This window comes from Cyprinus carpio, chromosome B17 (genome assembly GCF_018340385.1).
Source record: "Cyprinus carpio isolate SPL01 chromosome B17, ASM1834038v1, whole genome shotgun sequence".
NCBI classification, from domain to species: domain Eukaryota; kingdom Metazoa; phylum Chordata; class Actinopteri; order Cypriniformes; family Cyprinidae; genus Cyprinus; species Cyprinus carpio.
Genome location: NC_056613.1, coordinates 19,867,253 through 19,891,132, shown reverse-complemented (window position 1 = coordinate 19,891,132; position 23,880 = coordinate 19,867,253). Strand labels below are relative to the sequence as shown.

At 36.3% G+C, this 23,880-nt stretch overlaps 1 protein-coding gene across 1 annotated transcript in view; it reads left to right on the top strand.

Moving 5' to 3' along the window:
• The first annotated feature begins 18,727 nt into the window (after positions 1 to 18,727).
• Positions 18,728 to 23,880, top strand: part of crim1 (cysteine rich transmembrane BMP regulator 1 (chordin-like)) — a 133,046-nt gene continuing 127,893 nt past the window's right edge. The window contains exon 1 of the mRNA XM_042742700.1: positions 18,728 to 18,884. Coding sequence (XP_042598634.1) covers positions 18,863 to 18,884 — 22 coding nt within the window. The 5' untranslated portion in view covers positions 18,728 to 18,862. The remainder of the gene's footprint in view (positions 18,885 to 23,880) is intronic.

The window sequence follows — 23,880 nt, the reverse complement described above, 5'->3', positions numbered from 1 at the left end:
AGAAATTACACTGAATACTGGAACAATTGATTCTGAAAATCCATAACAGGAATAAATTACAAAAGGAAGGAAAGAAGGAAGGAAAGAAAAATAAAAAAGTTATTATATATGTAATAATGTAATAATATTTCACAATATTATAATATATTGTACTTGCTGTAGACTCCATTTAAAGGAAAGATTGGCTTACTGCAAGAGAATTAGCACGATGAGCGTGAAGACTTCCATGATGATGAAGGGCATCCCGGGGAAGGTAGGCAGGGTCAGGGGGTACAGCCCGTTAAAGATCGTAGCAGCAATAAGGATGCAGGTCGCTTCCACTGAAGGAGAACATGGCAGCTAAGGACATCAACATTCAAGTCAATAAAGACGTGAAACAGACATCCAGAGAAATTCAGCTGAACCAGACTTAGTTTGTTAGTGACAAATACATTTTAGTGAATTACATTGTTATGTGATTAAGACATTATTATTTTTATTTTATTTATTTACTTGTTTATTTTTTGTAACAGTAAAATTTTACAATTAGCTTGCTTTTCAACATTGACTAATCAAAATTGACTATTTATAACTTTTATAACGTGAATGGGAAATCACATCACACACAAAAAGCTGGCATAAATATTTATATCACTATTAAGATTTTTTTTTTTTTTTTTTTTCTTAAAATATGTTCAGCAAAAAAACAAACAAAAAAAAACTGTTTGTGCTGTAGTCCTTTGTAGTCATTATTTTAGTTTATGGGACAAAGAAAGTATTCTTTACACTAAAACAAACACTACAACAAACTTTTATCCATATTTAAAATTGATACATTTGACAGCCAGTTTTATCCAAATTAACTGACTACATTTTGGCTATATCAGAGGTTTGCACAATGGACTGTGATAACACATTTCCACAGATATTAACATCATAAATCTAATACGTTTTTTACATTTCATAATAATGATAATAATAATAACAATGTACATTTATAACTCCTTGTGTTTTTACAGTGATGTTAAATTAAAGAAACTAGTCACTGTGTGAATGTGACCTCTTTCTCTCTTCTGACCAAAATAATCAATTTATCAATAATTTTCCCCCTTTTGTAAAGTCTTAACACTATTGCACTCATTTTTTATTATTTTTTCTTTTGCAATATTTGTTGTACTTTTCTGTCATTACCATAGAAGTTACCCATCTTTGCTGACTTCTGCTTCTGAGAACCTGAGAAATATATAAACGGTCCATGGAAAATAATAAAGAGCCTTTAAAGACTGAGGAGAGGGAAAATTTTTTGTTTGGGGTATTTTTTAATTAATTTATTTTATTTGAAATAAACAAAGGTTAGGTTAGGGTTATTTTTTTTTTAAGTACATAGTAGTTAAAGCCACTTAATGTAAAGTGGGACCAATAAATGGATACATAGTGGAGTCCAACATTTACCCCTAAATTAAAAACATGTGTTTCTAATAAAGATATCTGAAACGTTGTGCTGTTTCATTAATATGCCATGGATGCACCTGAAATTCATAACCTATGATTTTATCTGAATGAAAGAATAATAGCCGTGAAAACTGAGGTCTGTGCAGTAGATCGTTGGCATGAATAATGGTTTGATCCACTTTGATAAAATATCTCCCTGAGCTATGCTGAACTTCGTGACTGCTCTGACTAACTGGAGCAGAATGAGTCGCAGAGCATCAGGGCAGCCCGTAAGTGCCTGGAACGTGCAATACTTATTGATCTTCACCAGAGCTGGAAGTCGTGTGAGTGCCCTGGAATGACTAGAAACTGCTATAGAGTCAGTGACACATGCAATCTGAGACACAAGCCGAGGAAACGGCTGTCAAAGTGGAGAGAGGCAGCTTGCATGGTGAAAACAGTGCATTTATGGACTGGAATGGCCTGTCATCACCGTGTCCTTTCACAGTTGTATCACTCTTGCATCAACAGGAAAATAAATAAAAGTAATGGGAAGAAAGATGTTTGTGTCCACAAACTAAATGGATATTTCTTTTCAGTTTGGCTTACAGCTGCACGCTGCTTGAGTAGTGGAAACAAGTCGGGGTGGATATATGAATATGAAAGTGTATTCAAGATGTTGTTTGTTGTTGCTCTGTTCCTCCTGCATTTTTTCCCCACTTAGCCGAGTTTGATAATTCTATGATTTTCTTGAGAAAGCTGGCGTTCAGTTCCCTGGTTAATTATGCATACTGCGACGCCTCTCATTAAGGATTTGTGAAAGGACAATGGAGATTAAATCTTGGGCTTTTAGCTACATTATCAGGCAGAAACAAATGTCAAAGAAAGTAAAGATTTAAAAGAAAGGCATGAATCAAATCTATTTGTCATATGAAGGTCAAAACACTTTTGACTTGCTGTTTCCTCAGGATATTTCAGCTCATTTGTGGGCCTGTAGATCAAACGGAGAAGAAAGGGATGCTGTGATGTACACTTAACTCAATGCAATACACTCTAATAAAAACACACACAGGGATGGTTTCAGATTTTAATACCATAGTACTGAATGATTACTAAAGTATATTCATGGTATTCCCTCTAAGATTCAGAACAATTGAATGTATTTGTATATATACATATAATAACTCGTTTCAAAGCAACTTTACAAACAATGGATTTTTTTTACTTAATATGGTACATGTACAAAAACATGGTATTACCATGGTATCTATACAGAACATTTGTACCATAATATTTCTGCAAATACATACATGCATACATACATACATATTTAACCATGATACCGTAACAAACAAATTAGTATTACCATGAACTGCTTTATTTTTAACTTTTTGTGAGCTTTGTTATGATTTTTGTTACCATAGTTTTAATACAAATGTCACAGTTTAAATGTAGTTATTGTAGTAAAACAATAGTAGATTTGTCATACTACAAAGCTGACTTTATTCATCAGCTTATATGGCAGAAGACAAAGAACAAATCACTGCTTGGTTGATACCAGATGGAGTGCCGACTACAGCAACCACAAAACCACAGGACAAACCACACAAACCAGTTCATAAAAGTGCTAAGATTAACAGTAAACAGCTGTTATAGACCTGCATAGGCCTACACTATATTAGAAAACATTGCTTAACATTAAACATAAACACACAAGTAACTAATCTCTCCAGTGAGACCAGAGGAATACTAACCAGTTCTGAAATGTAAGTGAATCTAAATGGAATATTCAATAATTCATGAGCTGAATCTATATGTATGAAATTCTGTAGGTAATTGTGATTATAAAGCATGAGCTTCTCCTAATGGCTCAGAATGTAAAGTCACTCGCTCGTCGCAGCCGCCTGATCATGCGTGATCGAGAACAAAAACGTTCTGTATTTGCTTTTATGCATATGTGGTGTGGTGTATGTGTGTGCACACGTGTCTGTGTGTTTTTTTGTGTGTGTATGTGTGTTGGTTCTGCACACACCACACATGCACTGTACTTTCAGAATGGAGGTTATGACTCCTGTGTGCCGCTGCTGTGCCCCTCATTATCGCAGCCAACAGAAAAGACCAGCATGCAAATTCCACGCTCCGTGGCACTGATTATTCATCTGAGCTGCCACTCATCTCCTTTTAAAAGCCTTTCGTCTGCCACATCGATTAGAATAACAATTTCCACAACCATTTATTTAATTAACAGTATTAACGCCGATCCGGCTGTCTCTCCCTGAGAGTGGCCTTCTATGAAGTCCAGCACAATGTTATCATTACTTACCACTCTGAGAACTCCACTTTGGAGGTGGAGCCCCCCCACCACAATAAAAAGTCTGGTCAGGTACACTGTTTTTCCAAAACATTTAGCCATTTGACTGTCTTGTTAAAACAGGCAGCTCAAGTGAAGACCGTCGGCCTCGAGTGGGAAACGTTTGCTTTGTGCATGTCACATGCTGACAAAAGAAATCTACATTGTTTTAGGGAAGAGAGATGTGTTTTGATATGCTCGCTGACAGATTTGAAATAGGGTCAGTTGTGCTGTTTCTAACCATCCTAAAGTGTAAAACATTCCCACGTTACCACGTAACAACATGACACATATTACTACCACAACAGTGCTACCAAGTCAAAGACAAATTTAAAACTAAAAGTAAAATATAAAAAAAAATTAATTGAATAAAAAATTAAAAATAAATACAAATATTTTAAAATACTTTGATATAGTGGAATATATATAGGGTGAGTGGGTTGTGAGCCGGCGCGGCTCCAGTGCGGATGAATCTATGTGTGTGGCAGTCAGTCACCGTACTAGATTGGATATGTAACTACTGTACTTCAGAATCATAGATTCTAGTCTACGTCTTGGAATATATATGTTCACCGTATATTTTCATCTGAACAAGTAAGTAACAAGTCTGCCACGTTTGTTCTGACCAACTGAGGAAAAAAGCATTACAATAAATCGCGCTACAAATGCTGATTTAATCTAAATTAGCTCATATCACATCAAACCGTGCAAATTATTATTATTGTTAGACTTTATTCTCAAATTGTTCATGTGAACAACATCAGCATTACGTGACTATGTGAATATAGTGTATATAAGTGAGTAGATTTCAATTTCTGCACAGTCTAATCTCTAATTGTCATACCATTCGAATTTCATATTAAGAAATTATTTTAATACCAAAAGGAAACTATGCTCCCTTCGAACTAGTTGTCTTTAAAATACAAATCTTGTGTGATCCCAGGCTATCTGTAATCAGAAGAACATTTAAAACTGGAATATCATTTAATTTTATTCACATGTGTTTCATAAACACATAATCATTTCTGGATTACAATCCGCCATCAAAATGAAACATTTAATTATTCCAGGCTAAAGTAAGGATCAGGCTAAAGTAAGACGATAATTTGAACACTGGCTGGTAATTTACTTGCTCAAATATTGATTTCAGATCATTTTTAACCAAAAAAAAAGTTACGACTGCAACTTTAAAATGAATGAATATTATAAATGTCTTTACTGCCATGCATCCAAAAATATGCAAAAAAATCTGCAGGGGTGTGAACTTCATGAATTGGTGTTCTTTGGATGCAGGATTCTTTTATGTCATCAAAAAACTCATCAATCCAAGGCAACGCATCGGTGCACATGTGTTGTTTTTAATGTTAAATCCATGTGAATAAAGGCTTTTTAACTTTTCGAGTGCCTTGGATTCGTGAGTTTACTGTCATTTTTGATTAATGTATTGTATCCTTGCTCAATAAAAGTATTCATTTAATCCTTCTGAATGGTAGTGTAATATATAATACCATTTAATAATAATTATATTACAGTATTAAATTTATTAAATTATATCACTTTCATAAACAAAACAAAAAACAAGCAAAAACAAACAAACAAACAAATAAATAGCATATTATTTTTTATTATTATTATTTATTTATTTATTTTTAATTTTTTGCTTTATGTCAACAATAGCTTATCATAGAATATGTGTTCAAGTCAATGTATGAATCACATATCACATATTTTAATTAATAGGTCTGGACAAAATAAATCACATCATTGACCCTACCGTATCATTAACTTGACATAATGGTTTTCTCAATCATTCTTCATGCGCAATAACTTTGCAAGGAGCTTCATTATGACAATATATCATTTATACCAATCATTTGAGTCATTTGAGTGATGGGAGCTTACCGAGGAAGACCATCAATGTGTTGCTTGAGAGGGCGAGTAGGACGTAGAGGCGATTCTGGACAAAACGCTGAGTTTTGCTAATGTCATCTCCTTCATACACCTCATCAGCACAGGAAATAGACCCAGCAGACCAAAGCCCTGCCAGAGAGCAGCACAGCAGGTTAAGAGCTGAAAAACCTTGCCAAGATGAAAATCCATTAAAACTTTTGTATTTAAGTGCCTTGAAAAAGATCAAAGAGTGTAATGGAAGCTAAATAGGGATCTATTATTATGTAATCTACCATGGATCCATTGTTGGCTACCACAATTCATTTCACTTTAAGATCTATATAAACCAAAATTTAAACCGTCAATCCCATTGGCTGCCATCTTGATAACACTATCCACTTAAATAAGAAAAAGACAGGTAGGCCTATATTAAATAAAAGGTTTAATAATTTGAGCTTCTTTAGCTCAACAATATTTCTTTTAGTCTGGCCAAGATAATGCATATTCAAGAGTAGACAAACAGATGATGCACAAATGAAAAAGACACTGACTTTTTTAATCTATAAAAGCACAGTCACATTAGTGTAATTTTTGCAGGCAAAATGGATCCATTGTCAAAAGTGTAGCGATGTAAACCCATTTCAACTAGATGTGAAATCTGAGCAGGAAAATATTCCGCCGTCATGCGAAATTCCCAGTCATGTGGATAACTAAAGACCAATTCCAAGTAGACGTCACATTTAAGTCAATTGCAGCTGCACGAGCATAGTGGTGGCAGAAAAACACTGGTAACAAGTGGAGGGAAACGGGTTACATCCATGGAATAAGAGAAACAATATATATTTTTGTATGTCAGGATCGGAATACAAATCATTTTTATAGAATACTGTTGTCAAAGATGCATTTGAAACTTAACGCAGACGTTTAAACAGACAGACTATGGATGAAAACTGCTATGATTATTCTACTTTTAAAGCATAACATTGATGATCTAAATATTCACATATGCAGCTCATAGGGGACATATTGTATTAACCCTACAGTTCCAGCATGAAATACTATTTAAACATATTACTATTAACATTTTACATAACATTTACCTATATTTTATCTCATAATTCTGACTTTTTTTCCTCACAAATGCTAGTTTATATCTGACTTTGTATTTCAATTTAACGCAACGATAGCGAGTTCGTCAATTCTGTGGGAAAAAAGCCAGAAGTCAGGGATATAAAGTAATGATTCTGAGCCAAGGGGAAAAGAGAGAATGACGAGTTGTTTTTCCTTATCAGAATTGTTATATATAATCTCGGAACTGCAAAAAGAAAGTAAAAATTATGAAATATAAACTTTTAAAGAATAAAACGTTTTTTTTATTATTCTTTTATTCCATGGCTTCCATAGACTGCTACTTGAAAACAGTAATTTTCTGCCACCAGATAGTCTCCGCCCACAAAAAAAAAACGCCATCACTGTTTACAAACACCAAATTGGTCTATAGAAAGGACTGGATTTTGGCGGTGAAAATTTGCGGAACAGCGGTAAATGCGGCTACACCTTTGACTTTCCAAATGTGACTTTTATTCATTCATCAAAAATTCAGTTGGTTAGGGTGGGACTAAAGTAACCAACTAAACACAGAACAATTTTTATGCGTTTATGGCCTTTCATTTACAGGACAATGGCATTTTAGGGGTTTGAAAACGCCAACTTTTGAAAGTTTAAAAGTGCAAAACAATGCTGTTATTGTCTCTTTACAAAAGTGGCATCGCCATCTACTGGCTTGGCATAAATAATAGAGCATTTCAGTTGATTTTACATTTTAAAATATAGTGGTGTGCAATGTTCCCTCTATTTTTTTATTTTTTATTTTTTTGCTAAGCAAACCTCTTCTCTATTGGGCGGACATTTCGGCCACCCGAGAAAAAACATTTTTTATACCAGACCTGTACAGCGCACTTAAAAAAAAAAAAGTGTGTAACTTTTAACTTTAATGTTTATATTTGATGTGACCCTTGATGTAACTAAATTATGTAAATTTTAGGCCACCTGAAAAAAAGATTTTTTTACAGTAGTATATACAATACACTGCCATTCAAATATTTGGGATCAGTAAAGTTTTTTTTTTTTTAAGTTTCTTATGCTCATCAAGGCTGTATCTATTTGATAAAAAAAAACTAAATAAATAAAAATACTTGGATAAATAAAATAATATTGTGAAATATTTTTGTACTTTAAAAGAAAAAAAAAAAAAAAAAGTATCACAGTTTCCAAAAAAAATATTAAGCAGCACAACCGTTTCAACACTGATAATAAATCAGCATATTAGAATGATTTCTGAATGATCATATGACACTGAAGACTGGATAAGTGATAATAAAATTCAGCTTTGCTTCACATGAATGACTTATATTTTAAAGGCTTGTATTAAAATAGGAAAACAATATTAGAAGTTGCAATAATATTTCACAATATAATTTTTTTTTTGTTTGATTGTTTGTTTGGTTGGTTGGTTGGTTGGTTGGTTTTTTGATCAGATAAATACAGCTTTGATGAGCATAAGAGACTCCATTAAAAATAATGTCAAATATTTATTAGGTACCGATATATAATATACCGTAGGTAGGTCTAACATAATATAATATAGGCTAATAATAATAATAATTATAATATCATAACAAAGCATTTAAACTGATAGAACAGAAAAAACTGAGATCTAAACTGAGATCTGTAAGCTAAATTGAATTCTTAATAAGTACAGTTTGTACAATACACCAGTGTGTGACTGTAAATGTCTCTGAGTTTTGTAACCGTTCTTTGGCCATCATCCGCTATTTCCACCACTCAATCAAGCCACTATTCTTCATGAAGACGCTTTATTTCACGTTATTGCATTTGCATTCTCAAGTTGAGCTATTTTGTCCACAAACATTGAAATATTCGGTTTCTACAGCGACTCTTTTGGGCCAAAAGAGTCGCTGTAGAAACCGAATACTTCAATGGTTGCAGACGAAATAGCTTTGGCACACATCATTCTCTTTCAATGGAACCTGATAACCGCACTGACCGGTTATAACTCTAAAGCGACATCAACTCTATAGCGGTTTGCCCGAGCATGTGGAAGAAATGTGTGGCTGCGCACGCACCATAGAGGGAACATTGGTGGTGTGGTGAATAGTGCAAAACTTGCTTCTACAGTGCTATAACATATGCATTTGCTAGAGTTTTTGGAGAGTTTTTAGCATTGTGGTTACTAGTGCATTGTTAATATTTGCTATATGGTTACCCAAGAGAGGTGTCTATGCTCCCTCCTAAAGTGTAAATTCAAGGGATTTTTCACCAATTTAATCATCCACAAATCCGATCATTTGGTGAGTACTGAGATCTATGTATAATTCAAAATGCTTAAAATAGTGCTGATGTTGAATAATGTTATATAACAGCTGTGTAATCTCGGAAATACATAAGCACCGCACTAGAATACATAAGAACTACACAGGCCTGTGGTTCAGCTTGTATGAAAACAAAGCCCATAAATATTTAGATTCTCTCAGACACGTCTAAACCTAACCAGTGAATTAATTAACCTTCAGGGTTTGTGCCTGATGAAACAGTGTCAAAAACAGTCAGGCAGCACTTGAAAGCGGACTCACCTGCATCTGCATTTGCGTGCGAACACGCGTGAGAGGTGCACGCCGTGACTCATTTGCCCTGACTGCTCATGCAAACAGTTCTGATTTAATTACCCCCCTGCCCAGCGAGGGCCCGGTGTCAACAGACTTTGCCACCGCCTCTGATTCGCAGCGGAAAACATAATGGGAATGCATAAACATTCCACAGAAAAGGTCAACGTTCCGTGTTTTTACTTTCATCAACTCATTAGAGCCTGGAGTGTTTAATAATTCCTCACCAACTCCACGCCACCCTAATTACAAGTCAATTCCAGCCCCGCAGCCATTTATAAAAACCACAAGCGTGGAGCCGTGTGCTCACCGCAGCCAGACCTGCCAAGATTTTGATGCTTCAGATCTTTAGAAGCACAAGATCAGCTCCCCTCCACGATGTCTTTGTATTCAAAAAAGTTTCTTTGTCTGTCCTTTTCTCGCTTTTTTCCCCAATTGACTCTTTCGATTGCGGTTAATTAAAACTTTTCGCTTCGTGTATTGGGTGGCGGCCCGCTGGCCGACATCTACAGACAGAGTGTATAATAGGTTCTATCAGGATCGATGCCTTCGGCTTCCACACAAAAGGCAGCTGAGCGATTGGAGCCCCGTGGTGTATCCTGATATAAATGGAGAGCCATCACCTCTCCAATCAGGAAGGGTTCTACTAAACTGGCAGGCTTTGTTTAAGTGTCACTCCAAGATGCTGCATTGACCTGCTAGGAGGAAGGGTTCCTCATGACAGACGGCAAAAACAAAGCAGACTGTAACCTGTTTCCCATCACTACCACTGTACAGACAGCCTCACACTGCAAAGCTACTCTGCCAATGCCTCTGTGAAGGAACAAGACAATGATTTTTTTTAAATGTAATCAATCTAGGTCTTTCTTACCAAAAAACATACCATACTGTATTGTTCAATACTATATACGTGTCTATTAGAAATGTATACTACCGTTCAAAAGTTTGGGATTGGTAGATTTTTTTTATGCTTTTTAAGTCACTGTGTTTACCAGGAATGCATTTATTTGATTAAAAATACAAATATTAGTATTATTTAAAATAACTGTTTTTATTTTAATACATTTTAAAATGTAATTTATTCCTGTGATGCAAAACTGAATTTTCAGCAGCTTTTACACCAGTCTTCAATGTCACATGATCCTTCAGATATTATTATAATATGCTGATTTGCTGCACAAATAAATAAATAAATAAACATTTCTTATTATTATCAGTGTTGAAAATTAATATATTTTTGTGGAAACCATGATACTTTTTAAATAGGATTCTTCTGCAGCAATGTAAGTTGTTTTGATAAAAAAAGAAATGTATTCAAACAAACAAACAAATAAATAAATGATTAAATAAATAACTTACTGGACTCGAACTTATACCCATAAGTGTATATAGAGAGCAAATTGCTTACTGTAACTAATAATATCACTAATTAAATAACTTAAAATGCCATTTAAGACTTCAACACTTGGACCGTGACAAGTGTAACAGTGGATAGGATTATCTTAACATCACAAGAAATATAATTACATTGTACATTGGGAGATTTAATAAATAATAATACAATTGTTAATAATAATAATACACTATAAATAATAATTATAGAATTAATTCTACTTACCTGCTTTTTTCCCCAGCACTATTTATCTAAGAAACATATTTTAAATTGACATGACAATCATTAGCTAATTTGAGACCTTTAGCAGACTTTATATTTACAGTCATAAAGACTAAACATTGCTGACAGTGTCCACAATAACCTACATTCTTGTTTTTACAGCATGTGAATGTATATGTCCCTCTGTGCCATATTACTGCATCTCGTATGGAGCAGAACCGTGTGATGGAAGAAACCTGAATGGACTGATGCTGTATCTTCTTGTGTGCTGTCTGTTCAGGGTTGTGTCAGTCCCCTGTCTTTACCATTTCGTTCTCTGACTACAGGGAAAAATTCTATAAATAATCATAAAGAACATACGTTTGGTTATCAAATGGGTGTGTGTGCAAGGGCATTGTGCTCTGCTGTGTGTGCTAGAGAAGAGACTCAAATGAAGAGAAGGCAAAGAGTCCAGTCAATGGCCGTACTGCAGGGCCACTGCTGTTTGAGCCTGAAATCGAAAGATTTAGTGGTATTTCAAGGACGTCCACTGATCTCCACTCTGAGTTAGCTGAGAGACATGAGTCATCACAGAAAGCATTACTGCATTAAATAAGACCACTTACCATCAAGAGCATCCTCACAGAGTTAAAAACCCCAAACAGGGCAGTTGTGAATTCTCTAGGCTCATACATCAAATACAACAGCAAGATCGACTGATCCCCTGGAGAGACAAATGCACATAAAAGCACATTATTATTAATGTCCCCTCTCTCGCCAGCCCTATTGCCACGACTTTCAAAGATCAATGTTTTTCAAAGCAATACAGAGTTTAATTCAGACGAGATGGTTGAACAATTATATTTGGTAAAATTAAAGGCGTTATTAGAAACACTATTATCTAATTGTAAGAATTTATGGAAATTAATAGAGACATACAGACTGTCCCCCTCTCACTCTCTCTCTCTCTCTCTCTCTCTCTCTCTCTCTCTCTGGCCTCAGGAGTGACAGTACTCAGATTGAGTGCTGTAAAACCTCCCTGCATTGCCTCAGCAGTATAATCATCATAAACAGTTGACTTGACCACGGGCAACATATTAGCTGCACTGATAATTCATTTCAGCCATCTCAAATTTCATTATTTCACATTTGATTTTAAACTTCTCTTAACTTCTAAAAATGAATGTGTTAAAGTCTGAATGGTTTAAAGCATGAAATAAAATAAAAAAGACTCCAACAGATTTTTAGTATTTGTTGTACTGTATTCAATTATTCACTGTAATAATACTGTTTATATTATAATGTATGATGATTTAAAATATAATTTAAAATTATTTAATTTTATTTTAAAATAATATTATGAACAATTATAAACATAAAAATTGCAAAGAATAAAATACAATTTAATAATATTAAAATAATGAATATAAAAATATATTTAAAAATTAAAAATACAATTGTTTTTGAATAGTAAATAAAAATGTAATTTACAACAACAACAAAAATCTGTGGAACAGATTTTCCAGTAGTTCAGTAACTTTAATGAGTTAATATAATGTTATTATATTATTATATATATATTATTATTACTTGTCAGAAAGAAAACTAAAAAAAAAAATGAAATGAAAAGGAAAAAAATATATAGATTATGGTAATATTTGTATATAATATACTGTATTAAACTATTTATTATTTAAATTATTTATTATGTAGTGTATGCTGAATTAAAATGTTTATTAATATTAGAAATACTATAAATAATTATATATTAATTTAAAACTATTCAATAATTACAAATATTATAATAACTTTAAATTACAGTAACTTTGCAGTTTTTAACAGGTGATTTTCATGAAAACTTTGTCATAATGCAAAAATATATATACTGTATATATATAATTTTTCCTTCCATTCTTGACAGATTTATTGAGATTCACCTGCATAATGTTGAAATACTGAAAAAAGTATATATTTTAAGTTGCAAATAAAAGAAAGATTACTGGAGTAATTTTTACAAGAAAATACTATTTCAGACTTTCTACTTACAGTAAACACTTCATATTTAATGCAATGTGTTACTTGACATTTCTTTGTATCTAATTGTGAAATTTACCCATTTATGAGTGGAAGTTGTTTCTACACCTTTTTTTCCCACTGGCCTATAGTGTATATGTCTGCGTTTGTGTTAGTGTATGCAGTGTTAGTTTGAGTTTGCACTGACCAAGAGCCACCAGGTTATTTCTGAAGGTGCTGTCATACTTTCACAGAGAGCAATGGAACGAGGAGACACGGGAGTAGCTCGAAACCAGCAGACTTTAATTAAAGCAAAATAACACAGAATACAGTTCTGGAACGCAGGAGAACATGAAGACATATACAATACCTGGCACCAGACTAAAGACTAAAGACAAGAAATACTATTTAAACACCAGACAAGACGAGGGGGAGACAAGACACACCTGAGATAAATGACAACAGACGGGGAACAGCTGGAAGGAAATCAACATAACGACGAAACAAGGGAAACACAGGTGGAATCAAATAAACATAATGACAGGCACATGAAACATGACCAAATAAGGAAAACAGGAACTAAGACAGGGGCAAAACAAGAAAACACAAGTCCACAACACTGACATAATGCCTCCCTCTGGAAGGTGTGTCCTCACGCCACATAACATCCAAAGAGGAGGGGGCGCTCTGGAGGTCCCTCAAGACAGACACAGGACAGTGGTACCCGTTCGGGATGCCATGGCGGAGCTGGAGACCCGGGGCACCATGGCGGAGCAGGCAGTTCAGGAGGCCATGGCAGAGCAGCCTTCGAGGCTGCGGCCCCAGCCCCCACCCCGGCCTCTACGGCTGGAGCCCTACTACCCCCCACAAAAAAAAAAAAAAATTGGGGGAACTTATGGGGGTTAACGGGGGATCAGGAGCCCTCCGTGGGCTATACTCAGGAACAGCAGCCCTTCCTGGGCTGAACTGTGGGGCTGGAGCTGACACTGGAGCGAGCTCTGGGCCGAGGATGAGGGTTGAGTACAGTCTTTTTCTCCTCATCCTCCTCATTTGGTTTGGGGTAAGTGGGGCATCAGCGGCAGCCAGCGAGCTTGACAGCGGAGACGCAGGCAAATCAGGGCCGAGGACCAGGATGGATCGGATGGGTGGAGGTAGTGGAAGGGGAGCGGCTTTTAGCGCTGACCTGACTGACTGTAATACGAGGTCATAAACTTTGGCCCCCAGGTCAGTGCTGTATGAAGTCCATCCCTGAGTACGGGAAAGCACAGGAGGCGATGGGTGGTCAGAGCCATTGGCCAGGCATGTGGAGGGTCCTGGCACAGGGTGAGTTGGAGGCATGTGGAGGGTCCTGGCACAGGGTGAGTTGGAGGCATGTGGAGGGTCCTGGCACAGGGTGAGTTGGAGGAGCTCGTTGTGTTAAAGTGGGGTCTGGAACTATTTATATTGTCCTTTATTTCTTCAACCTCGGAATTAGAACCATTTAAATAAAGGACTAGATTAATCAACTAGATTAAGGGAAACTCATATGTCGGGAATTCACAATGGATTGCGTTCTCATCCAGACCAAACTAAAAGCAGGCACCGAGTGCTGCGTCATGCCAACTCACCCAGTAAGACAGCTCGAGGAATTCCTCCACATACCGTTCCAATGGCCGACCACCATGCTGCAAGCAGCATAGCTGATTTTTGGTCCGGTATTCTGTCTCACTCTCACAGGGAGCAATGAAACAAGGAGACGTGGGAGTAGCTCAAAACCAGCAGACTTTTATTAAGGCAAAATAACACAGAATACAGTTCTGGAACACAGGAGAACATGAAGACATATACAATACCTGGCACCAGACTAAAGACAAGAAACACTATTTAAACACCAGACAAGATGAGGGGGAGATAAGACACACCTGAGATAAATGACAACAGACGAGGAACACCTGGAATGAAATCAACATAACGAGGAAACAAGGGAAACACAGGTGGAATCAAATAAACAGACAGGCACATGAAACATGACCCAATAAGGAAAACAGGAACTAAGACAGGGGCAAAACAAGGAAACTCAAGTCCAAAACACTGTGCAAAGAATGCGAAATTGCAATTTCAGTCTGTCCTACCCTGACCTCCTCTTGAACACTGCTTTGAAAGACAGTTTGGCATACTTTAGGATAAACAGACGAGACTTGTCTGCTTGAGAACCTTGCTCAACCGTTTCCCTTTTATAAAGAGCTATACAGTACATGTATTTTCTCCCATCATAGTGTCTCTCAGCCAAAGCACAATATAAAGCACCACCAGGATGTGGCAGCCAATGTAGGCCCCGAATGCTGCCTGGAGTCCGAATTCTTGCTCACTGTGCCTCCAACGAATATCATGGACTCAGCTACTGCCAACAAGTTTCCCAACAAATTTACAGCCAAGAGTAACCCCCTGCTCAACAGGGAAAACACAGATGGGAGCGCCATGACCCAGCGACGGCCAGCGCGGTCAGACCAGGAGCCCAGCATTAAGGCAGGAGGGATGGAGACCAGGATGAGGGTGGTGTTGAACAAAAGCAGGATGTAGGAGGCTGTCGTCTGAACCTCCTCGTCCCCTTTGTGGTGCTCAGGGTTACTACAGATAGTATCATTCTTGACACACCTACAAAAGACAAAAGTTATTCAAAGTAATACAAAATAAGTTCAAATATAAATTTCAATATATAAAGCACCACAGCACTGTCGAGTTAACACAACAATAAAAGCTAATTGTCTCTGACCTAACTGTCTCTGAATATAGTTTATTCTATATTATTTATTATATATCACTTAATTTATATTATACACTTGGATAATATATAAATAAGTTTTATTGTGCAAAAAAAAACTTCATACTCACTGTTTATACATACTCACTGTCTATCAAAAAAGACACACAAAAAAAAAAATTTAATACATAGGATACATACACACACATATATATAGTCTGAGTTTGTGTGTGTGTGTGTGTGTGTGTGTGTGTGTGTGTGTGTGTGTGTGTGTGTGTGTGTGTGTGTTTGTGTTTTCCTTTGTTGTTATTGAAAATCAGGGGTATTCGACCAAAAATCAAATATTGATATTAAAGGTGAAACATTGCTATTGTGTTGTCTTAAAATTAAGAATAGTATGAAACAAAATTTTCTAAATAACTATATTTTTATTTAAAATTGAAAATAAATTTCGTCAGTAGTTTAAAGAATAAAAAAAACAATTGAATTTGATTAAAATCAAATCCAGAGAAACTGAGAATTTTCAAGCAGTCTCTTAATTTTTTCCATAGCTGTACACGTCGCTATTAATGTAATATATATAATATAATTTTCATTTCAAGACACAGTAATATGCAGTTCAGTAAGTGGTCAGAGTGAGTTTATTCACTGAATGATTCATCAGAGTGATTCAAACCCTGCTCTTGAGTATGTGAGTCATTTTGAAAGAGTCATTAAACAAACTAGTTGTTTGTGATTCTGACTACACAGGGAAAACATTGCTAATGCTATCAATTTTATTTTTAACATTGGAATGTTAAGTGCTGGGGGAACTACAATGAATTGTGATTTCATCCAAAAATGTATGACTGAAAAAACAATTATGAAGGTCCACCGACCGTTACTGGGGTGTAAGCAGATCGGCCAAAAATGTTCACATGCAGTCTTATGGATTCATTAGCTTTCAGTTTGCCAAAATGTAAAATAGTTACGAATAGCCAAATTGCATTCTATGGCAGTAGTGACTGTCATTCACTGAGTGAATCATCCATTCATACACTATACCAATTTGTCAAAAAAAATACTGACTTGTTCAGGAACAGACATTTTACGAGTGAATCGTTGCGTCATTCACTCAACCGACTGGTTCAATTAGAACAAAACACCACAATCGTGTGTTGCTTGGAGAAACTGCTTTTGTTACTCCATTTGGAATAAAAACAGACACAATATTATTGAACAATATTGTATGAACTGAACCAAACTGAAGCTGCATATCACACTTGCAACTATGCCTAATAGACCCTGATCGCAGACTGCGATGGCACATTTTAACAGTTATTAACATCATACATTTTTTTCAGATTTTCATTTAAAAAAAAAAAAAAAAGAATGTACATTTATAGCACTGTACATTGTGTTTTATTACCTTGGCATTAAAGTCATGCTACAATAAAATAGGGTTCATGCTCAACAGCACTCCTGCTCATATGATATTTTCGTAGATAAGTGAACAAATGTGTTCATAACATGTTTATATGAGATAACAGCACAAGCTGGTCTGATGGCAACAGTTACTGCAGGTCAGTATTTTTTAAGGTAAGGCTAAGCAGTTTTCACAAAACTAGCCACACTGACATCTTGACATTTAACAGTCCTTTTCTAGTTGGAGCAAATGTTATCGAATGAAATTCAGGTATTGCATCTTAGGTTAGCTTTGATGTTTTTCTACTTCTCAAAAAATTTTTATTCACTGTCAGTAATGATGCTCTAAAGGCATTATGGGAATGATGCACAACCCAAGCAGTAAGACATTGCACCGGGGGACGCCCTCAGTTATTGTAAGTACAAGCCTCGAGGAAGCTCACCAACTGCATCCTCACAAATATGATGATATCAAGGAGTAAATGGCAAGAATCGAGGCCATTAAGAGTGGCATAAATGAACACTTTGCAATAAATGATTGGACCCTCTTTAATCTTTGAACAGTTTTCACTGCGTGGAGTTGTGCTCATTCATATGATATATTCGTCCACATTTTTCTGAGAACTGTTATGTGTGGAGCTGCAGAGTTCATTGGAAGGGTAAGAGAATTTAAAGGAGAGAGGAAAGGAAGGACACTCGCTCAGTAAAAGGGAGAAAAAATGCAATATGACAAGAGCAGAAACTAAAAACAGCTGCATGTTTTGGAAAGCGTCACCCTTAAGCAAATCAAATGCATATATTCACTGCATTATTTATATTCATAGAAATGTCTTCAGAGTCCACGCATATTATTTTTTCCCTGCATTTTCTGTTTTACTTTGATGCTTTTTGTTTCTTTTTAGACAAAAGTTAGTTATTATTAATGTTTTTTTTAAATCAAACAAAAAAGCCATTCATTTAAACCCCCCAGTTCTCTCTGTTCAGAATTCAACAGGATGTAAATATATTTAAAGAGTAAAAAAAATTACTAATTTTAATGTAAAAGAATGTTAAAATGCTACATTAAAAACTTTACTAAAGAAAGGTAAAAAAAAAAAAAAACTACAAAATTATATTAGATTTAAATACTAAAAAAGTAATGTAATTGTAAAATACTATTATAGTTATTTATATATATTAGTGCTGTCAAATGATTAATGGTGATTAATCGCATCCAAAATAAAAAAATTTGTTTACATAATATATGTCTGTATAATCTGTATATTTATTATGTATATATAAATACATACAAATGCATGTATACTGTATATTTCAGAAAAATATGTTTATATATTAAATATAATAAATATAAATATAGACATGTAAATACATGTAAATATTATCAAAATATATACTGTATGTGTGTGTATTTATAAATACATAATAAATATACTCAAAGCACACACATATTCTCAGGCTTGTGTTGTGCTCTGTTCCCCATGTGCTCCCTGTGTCCCACTGTGTATTTCCTTATTTGGTCATGTTTCCTGTTTCTATCCTCGGTTCTATCAGTTCCAGGTGTTCCCCGTTTAGTTAATTTGGTTCCAGGTGTGTCCCATTAGTGTCTGTGTATTTAAAGTGTTCTCAGTTCCTAGTTCTCTGTCTGCTGTTGTACATCATCTATCAGTTCCTCTGTTTGTATCGCTTTGTGGGTTAAATTAAAATCATACTTCTATATGCTCCTGGATCTTCTTGTTCCTTCTCCAAGTGAAACGTGACTGAACAGTGGACCCAACACGATGACTAGAGCTCTCCAACCAGGTGAGCTGGTTAGATTCTGCACTCTGTGTTTGTTTTTGGCTGGGGCTGGAAGAAGTTCGGAACGATCCTCATCCAGTCCCTCCTGAAATCCACTGAACCTCCCCAAGAACTTCCACATACCCAGCCAAATGGTCCGACCACCCATCTCCTCCCAGCACTGTCTCTGTCCTCAGCACAGACGTAGCGGCCGTTCCCGAGTCAGGCCCAACAAACATTAGTGTGGCAACATTAGTGCACTCCAGTGCCCGCTCCTCGAAAGCGCCTTCCAAAGTTAGCTCCTGTGTTGGCTGAGGCCCCAGAGTTTGCTCCTGTGTTGGCCCAGACCACACCTTTTCCCCCCGATCTGGAAGAGGAAACTAGGGGTGAGAAGGGTGTCGGCCCAGGCCCCAGAATTCACTCCAATGTCGGCCCAGGCCCAGAGAAAAGCCCGGGAAGGGCTCCCGTTCCCCAGTTCCACCCAGGATGGGCAACGGATCTCCAGTTAGCCCCAGTGTCAGCTCCAGCCCCAGAGCTCGCTCAAGTGCCTGCTCCAAGATGCCTAGTTTTCCCCAATAAATTTTTTTTTTTTTGGGGGGGGGACCATATACCCATAGCCGAGTCAGCTGTAGAGGCCGAGGTGGAGGTTGGGGCCACAGCCTTGGCCTTGGAGGCTGCTCCACCATGGCCTCCTGGGTCCCCCCACAGGCTTGGACATGACACCCCCCTCCAGGATCTGAGGACTCGGGAGGCCATGGTGCCCAGATCTGGGACCGCCTTGGAGCATCCCGTCTCATCCAATCCTGTCTATTGGGATCTCCTAGAGGCCCGCCCTCCCACCCCTTTGATGTTGCATGGTGCGAGGACGCGCCTTCTGGAGGGGGGTGTCATGTCAGGGTTGTGTTGTGTTCTGTTCCCCATGTGCTCCATGTGTCCCAGTGTGTGTTTCCTTATTTGATCATGTTTCCTGTCCTCAGTTCTATCAGTTCCAGGTGTTCCCCATTTTGTTAATTTGGTTCCAGGTGTGTCCCATCATTGTCTATGTATTTAAAGTGTTCTCAGTTAGCTCTGTCCGCTGTTGTACATTTATCAGTTCCTCTGTTTGTATCTCCTTGTTTGTTAAATTAAAATCATACAGTACTTCTATATTCTCCTGGATCTTCTCGTTCCTTCTCCAAGTGAAACGTGACACATATATTATGCAAACAAAAACTTATTTTGGATGCGATTAATCATTTGACAGCACTCGTGTATATGTGTATGTTTTTTTTTTTTTTTTTTTTTTTTTACATTTTCAAAAATTACAGAGCTTTTTTTCCCCCTATTGGAGCAAATGGGAAAGCAAAAATTTAGATTTTTCCATGTAGTCTTCCAATCTTTAATTTAATTTAATTGTTATATTTAATATTATATTCAATTATTAATGTAAATAGCAAAAGCAGTTTAAAAAGATTTCAATGTTGTATGTCACATGGCAGGACATATCAGCTCATGAAAAAGTTAAATTTCATGTCATTGCACAAGGTTAAAACAAAGATACTGCAGTTTCTCAAGCATAGCCAATGTTTTAAGTTCAGCAACAGAATACAGACTAATGACTGTCAGCGATTGTTTAATCTGGTGCATGAGTGATCACAGCGGCTGTTGTTTTGCTCTGGGACTGTCATGGCCAGTTCGGCTTGATTAATGCCTGCTGTAGTTTTGGGTTTTGAGTACATCTCGAGCTCCACTGCTATTCTCCAAGCACTCCGTGGTTCTGCTTCGGGCATTTCCGTTTTGTGTACTAGAACTGGACCCTGCTGACCTGTTTTTCAGTTCAAAGAACAAAACACTGACTCGCCGGACGCACTTGATTAATGTCTCTGCCTTTCACTCTCTCTACTTTTCCTGCTTTAAATCGCAGCAGTAGCAGCTCTCTTACCTTTTGTGATAATCATCTGTTGATATGCAGGTGTTACGATGAAAGTGCTGGTCATGTAGAGGAAAATCACCGGCTCCACTGTAACAACTCTCCTTAGTCTCTCTTTCCATGCCGACATATTCAACTTTGCAGTGACAGAACAAGGAAGGCCAAAGCAAACAGTATCTTAAAATATTAAAGTTGTATTAGGTACAGTAAACCCATGTCAAGTGTTCATACTGTCCAAAGGGAACAGTGAATGAAGGAACTGTTTTCTTGTTAAAAAAAAAAAAAAAAGCTCTCTAAGGTTAGTCACATGCATGTCAGCTGGAACAGGAGGAAATTGTCTCTCTCGACATTCTCTTATCATGAATTGTTTTACTTTGTGGTTGGCCTTTATTTGCCCTATGAACGCATCCCCAACAGACTCACGCTTTCCCAGAAAAAGCAAAGAGTTGTAAGAATACGTTCTGCAGTATGCGTTTTCAGAATGTTAAATGTGCAAAGTGAAATGTCCTTTGAATGGTGCAACCATTTCCTCCAAATGGTTTTACTGCAGCGAATATTTAAGTGCACATTGACGATATTCATTTTCAGTGCTTCAATTATAGCCTGTCAAAAGTTTCTTTTTTGTAAATTTCTACAAAGTGTAGTATAGCATGAACCAATAACATAAAAACTTTAGTTTAGTCCAGTGGTTCTCAAACTTTTTGATGTCAAGATAATATTCGAAATACTTCCTGAAATGTACCTCTGATACTAACGTTGTAAGAAAACAGTTTAATGTTGTACATCTTTATGTTTGGGGGGGGGGTTGGTTATACAGTGGCTGAGAGAGCTCAACATGCTGCAACTTAAGAAAAAAACACCAGCACATAAAAAAAAAAAACCTCTTCATCAGTTTGACAACACATGCTGCAAATACTCAAAATACAGCAACAAACTGCAAATACTCATAACACAGCCAAATACAGAAACGTGCTGCAAATACTCACAATATGACCAAATACAGAAACGCTCTGCAAATGCTCACAACACAAAAAAAGCAAATACAGAAACAGACACCAAATACAGAAACGCTCAACAAATACTTGCAACACAACCAAATACAGAAACGCTCTGCAAATACTCGCAACACAACCAGATACAGAAATGCTCTGCAAATACTCGCAACACAACCAGATACAGAAACGCTCTGCAAATACTCACAACACAACCAAATACAGAAATGCACTGCAAATACAGAAACGCCCAGCAAATACAGAAATGTAAAAAAATATGTTTAATGGAACATTAGTTGTGAGTATTTGCAGCAAATTTCTGTATTTGGTTGTGTTGCAAGTATTTGTAGAGCGTTTCTGTATTTGGTTGTGTTGCGAGTTTTCTGTAGTTCTGTATTTGCAGTGCATTTCTGTATTTGGTAGAGGTGTGAGCATTTGCAGTGCGTTTCTGAATTTTGTCGTGTTGTGATTATTTGCAGCACATGTATTGTCAAACTGATGAAGATGTTTTCTTAATTTGTTGTGGATCTCTTATGATTATTATTACTGATTACTACATTTAAATCATTTGCAAAACTATTGGGGACTGGTCTAAAGTTTGCTGAGGCCCCCTAGTGGGCCCAGGCCTTATAAGATCCACTGGTTTAGTAAAATGCCATAGAATGTAGGAGACATTTACACGTCACTGTTTTCAATCAAAAACTAAGAACTTTGTATGTGTTTTGTCCATTTATTTACATTACATTGGCATTTGGGGGCCTGCAACTGCGAACTTTTGAAAACGGGTTGACACCATGTATGCATGTTTTGCAATGTTTGTATTCACTGCAATTTAGAAGAATGTGTATGTGCGCAGGCGCATAGTGTTTCTTTACAAATGAACATCGCCAACTACTGGCTTGGCATATATAATACAGCATTTTTTGTTTCGTTTTCCTTTACACGGATTTGTATGAATGGGATTCATTTTGAAAACTTTGTCATCTATATGCAAAAATTTTCAAAAACACAAAGGACACCATTATCATGTAAACATACCCTTAGAAAGGTAGTTTGTCTCAGATGGAACATTTAACTGTTTTTTACTACATAGAAGTATTTTCTTGTTTCTATTTAAAGAAAGTGATGTTTCAAACTCACATGATGTGTTGCTGCTATTGGTTTAACACATTAAGTCCCTCCTTTTCTGCTATGTAGAGAAGGTTAACTGTAAACTGATAAAACAATCATTCATTGCTCGTTACTGTTTACCCTATCATGTTATGTGATATACAAATATGTTATGTAATATCCAAAGAACAACAATCAGCATTCCTTAAGGTACAGTATCATGTTATGCAATAAGTGACAAATTAACAGAAGTGCTAACACTTCCTTGTGTCATAGCATACATAAGATTGTATTGTATACAGTATATTATTATTGAGATATATTATACCAAGTATTAGTCATCTTACTCTTTAAATACTGGTGTCAACCACTAGTGAAGAGTAGATCAACTGAGACAATGATTTTTTTTTTCCAGTTAGATAAATATTATTTAAAGCAGAACAAATTAACACAAGAAGCAAAACTGCATAAATGTTGAATAATGTAAGCCTATTTTTTATTGATCGACTGGCAGATTTTTAGCAGAACCCTTTGTTATGAACACTAAAATGTATTATTTTCTTTTTTTATTTACTTTTATTATTTAACATCTGTTTCGTAGTGCAGAAAAATAACTAATTTGAATTAAAGCAGGTGCTAAGAAAATAAAAACACTAGCCAAACTAAAATGCTGGGGTTTTAATAAAAAAAGTCACATGGTAAAAACATAAAAAACAGACATTTTGCACAGCACCCCTGACAGTTTCATTCTGTTTATGCACTTATTGTACCTCCAATCCTTATGCAGAGTGTGAATACACTTGCCACGGGGAGAGATCACAGGCAGCAAGCATGCAGTATGGGAATGAACCCTTTCTCACCTGAACTAGTGTTTTACTCTCTAGAGGCCCTGATATCTGCTGGGTAGAGTTCAAATATTTACACAGGCACGCTGGCTGAGGAGTCTTATTTGTGTCTGCGCACTGCGGTCTATCATATGGCGCTCTCATAGATCTGTCTTCTTCCATAG